The 533-nt window shown below is 60.6% G+C and overlaps 1 protein-coding gene across 1 annotated transcript in view; it reads left to right on the top strand.

The window, feature by feature from the left end:
- Positions 1–265: 265 nt before the first annotated feature.
- Positions 266–533, top strand: part of LOC102036190 (beta-crystallin B3) — a 7,861-nt gene continuing 7,593 nt past the window's right edge. The window contains exon 1 of the mRNA XM_031057446.1: positions 266–329. Within this exon, the coding sequence (XP_030913306.1) occupies positions 285–329 (45 nt within the window). The 5' untranslated portion in view covers positions 266–284. The remainder of the gene's footprint in view (positions 330–533) is intronic.

The following is a 533-nucleotide window of genomic DNA, read 5'->3' on the forward strand; positions in this document are numbered from 1 at the left end:
AGGGCTCTGTGTGCCTTGGGACATGGCTCAGTTCAGTCCTGTGGGTGCCAGGGTGAGGATTTGGGGCCTGTGAGTGCAGGAGGGAGAGGAGGATGGATAACAGAGCTTGGACATCCCTGGGGATTTATGCACTGAGGTCTGTGCTAACCCCTGCTGCCTGTTCTGTGCCAGCTTCATCCTCTGTGTTTCATTACCAGCTGTAAATCCTGGTGCCTCCTGCCTTAACCTCCTGCAATTTGGGTTTTCCAGGCACAATGACCGAGCAGCAAAGTCCCCCCGAGCAGATGGCGACTGGGGAGGGTGCTGGTGAGCGAGGAGGCACCTACAAGGTATACTGGGCTGTACTGGGGACAACTGGGTGCTGGGTGGAGCCGTGGGATGCCAGGCTGGAATCAGTGCTGGGGTCAGGAGTGGCCTCCAGCTCTCCCACAGCAGCAGTGGGTGGTGGCCCTGCTCTGGTGCTGAGCCTGGGGGCTGCAGGCTGGGAAGCAGCTGGGGCTGGGGATCTGCGGCTGTTGCTGCCTGCAGGAGGG

Source organism: Geospiza fortis, unplaced genomic scaffold, assembly GCF_000277835.1.
Source record: "Geospiza fortis unplaced genomic scaffold, GeoFor_1.0 scaffold408, whole genome shotgun sequence".
In the NCBI taxonomy this organism is placed as follows: domain Eukaryota; kingdom Metazoa; phylum Chordata; class Aves; order Passeriformes; family Thraupidae; genus Geospiza; species Geospiza fortis.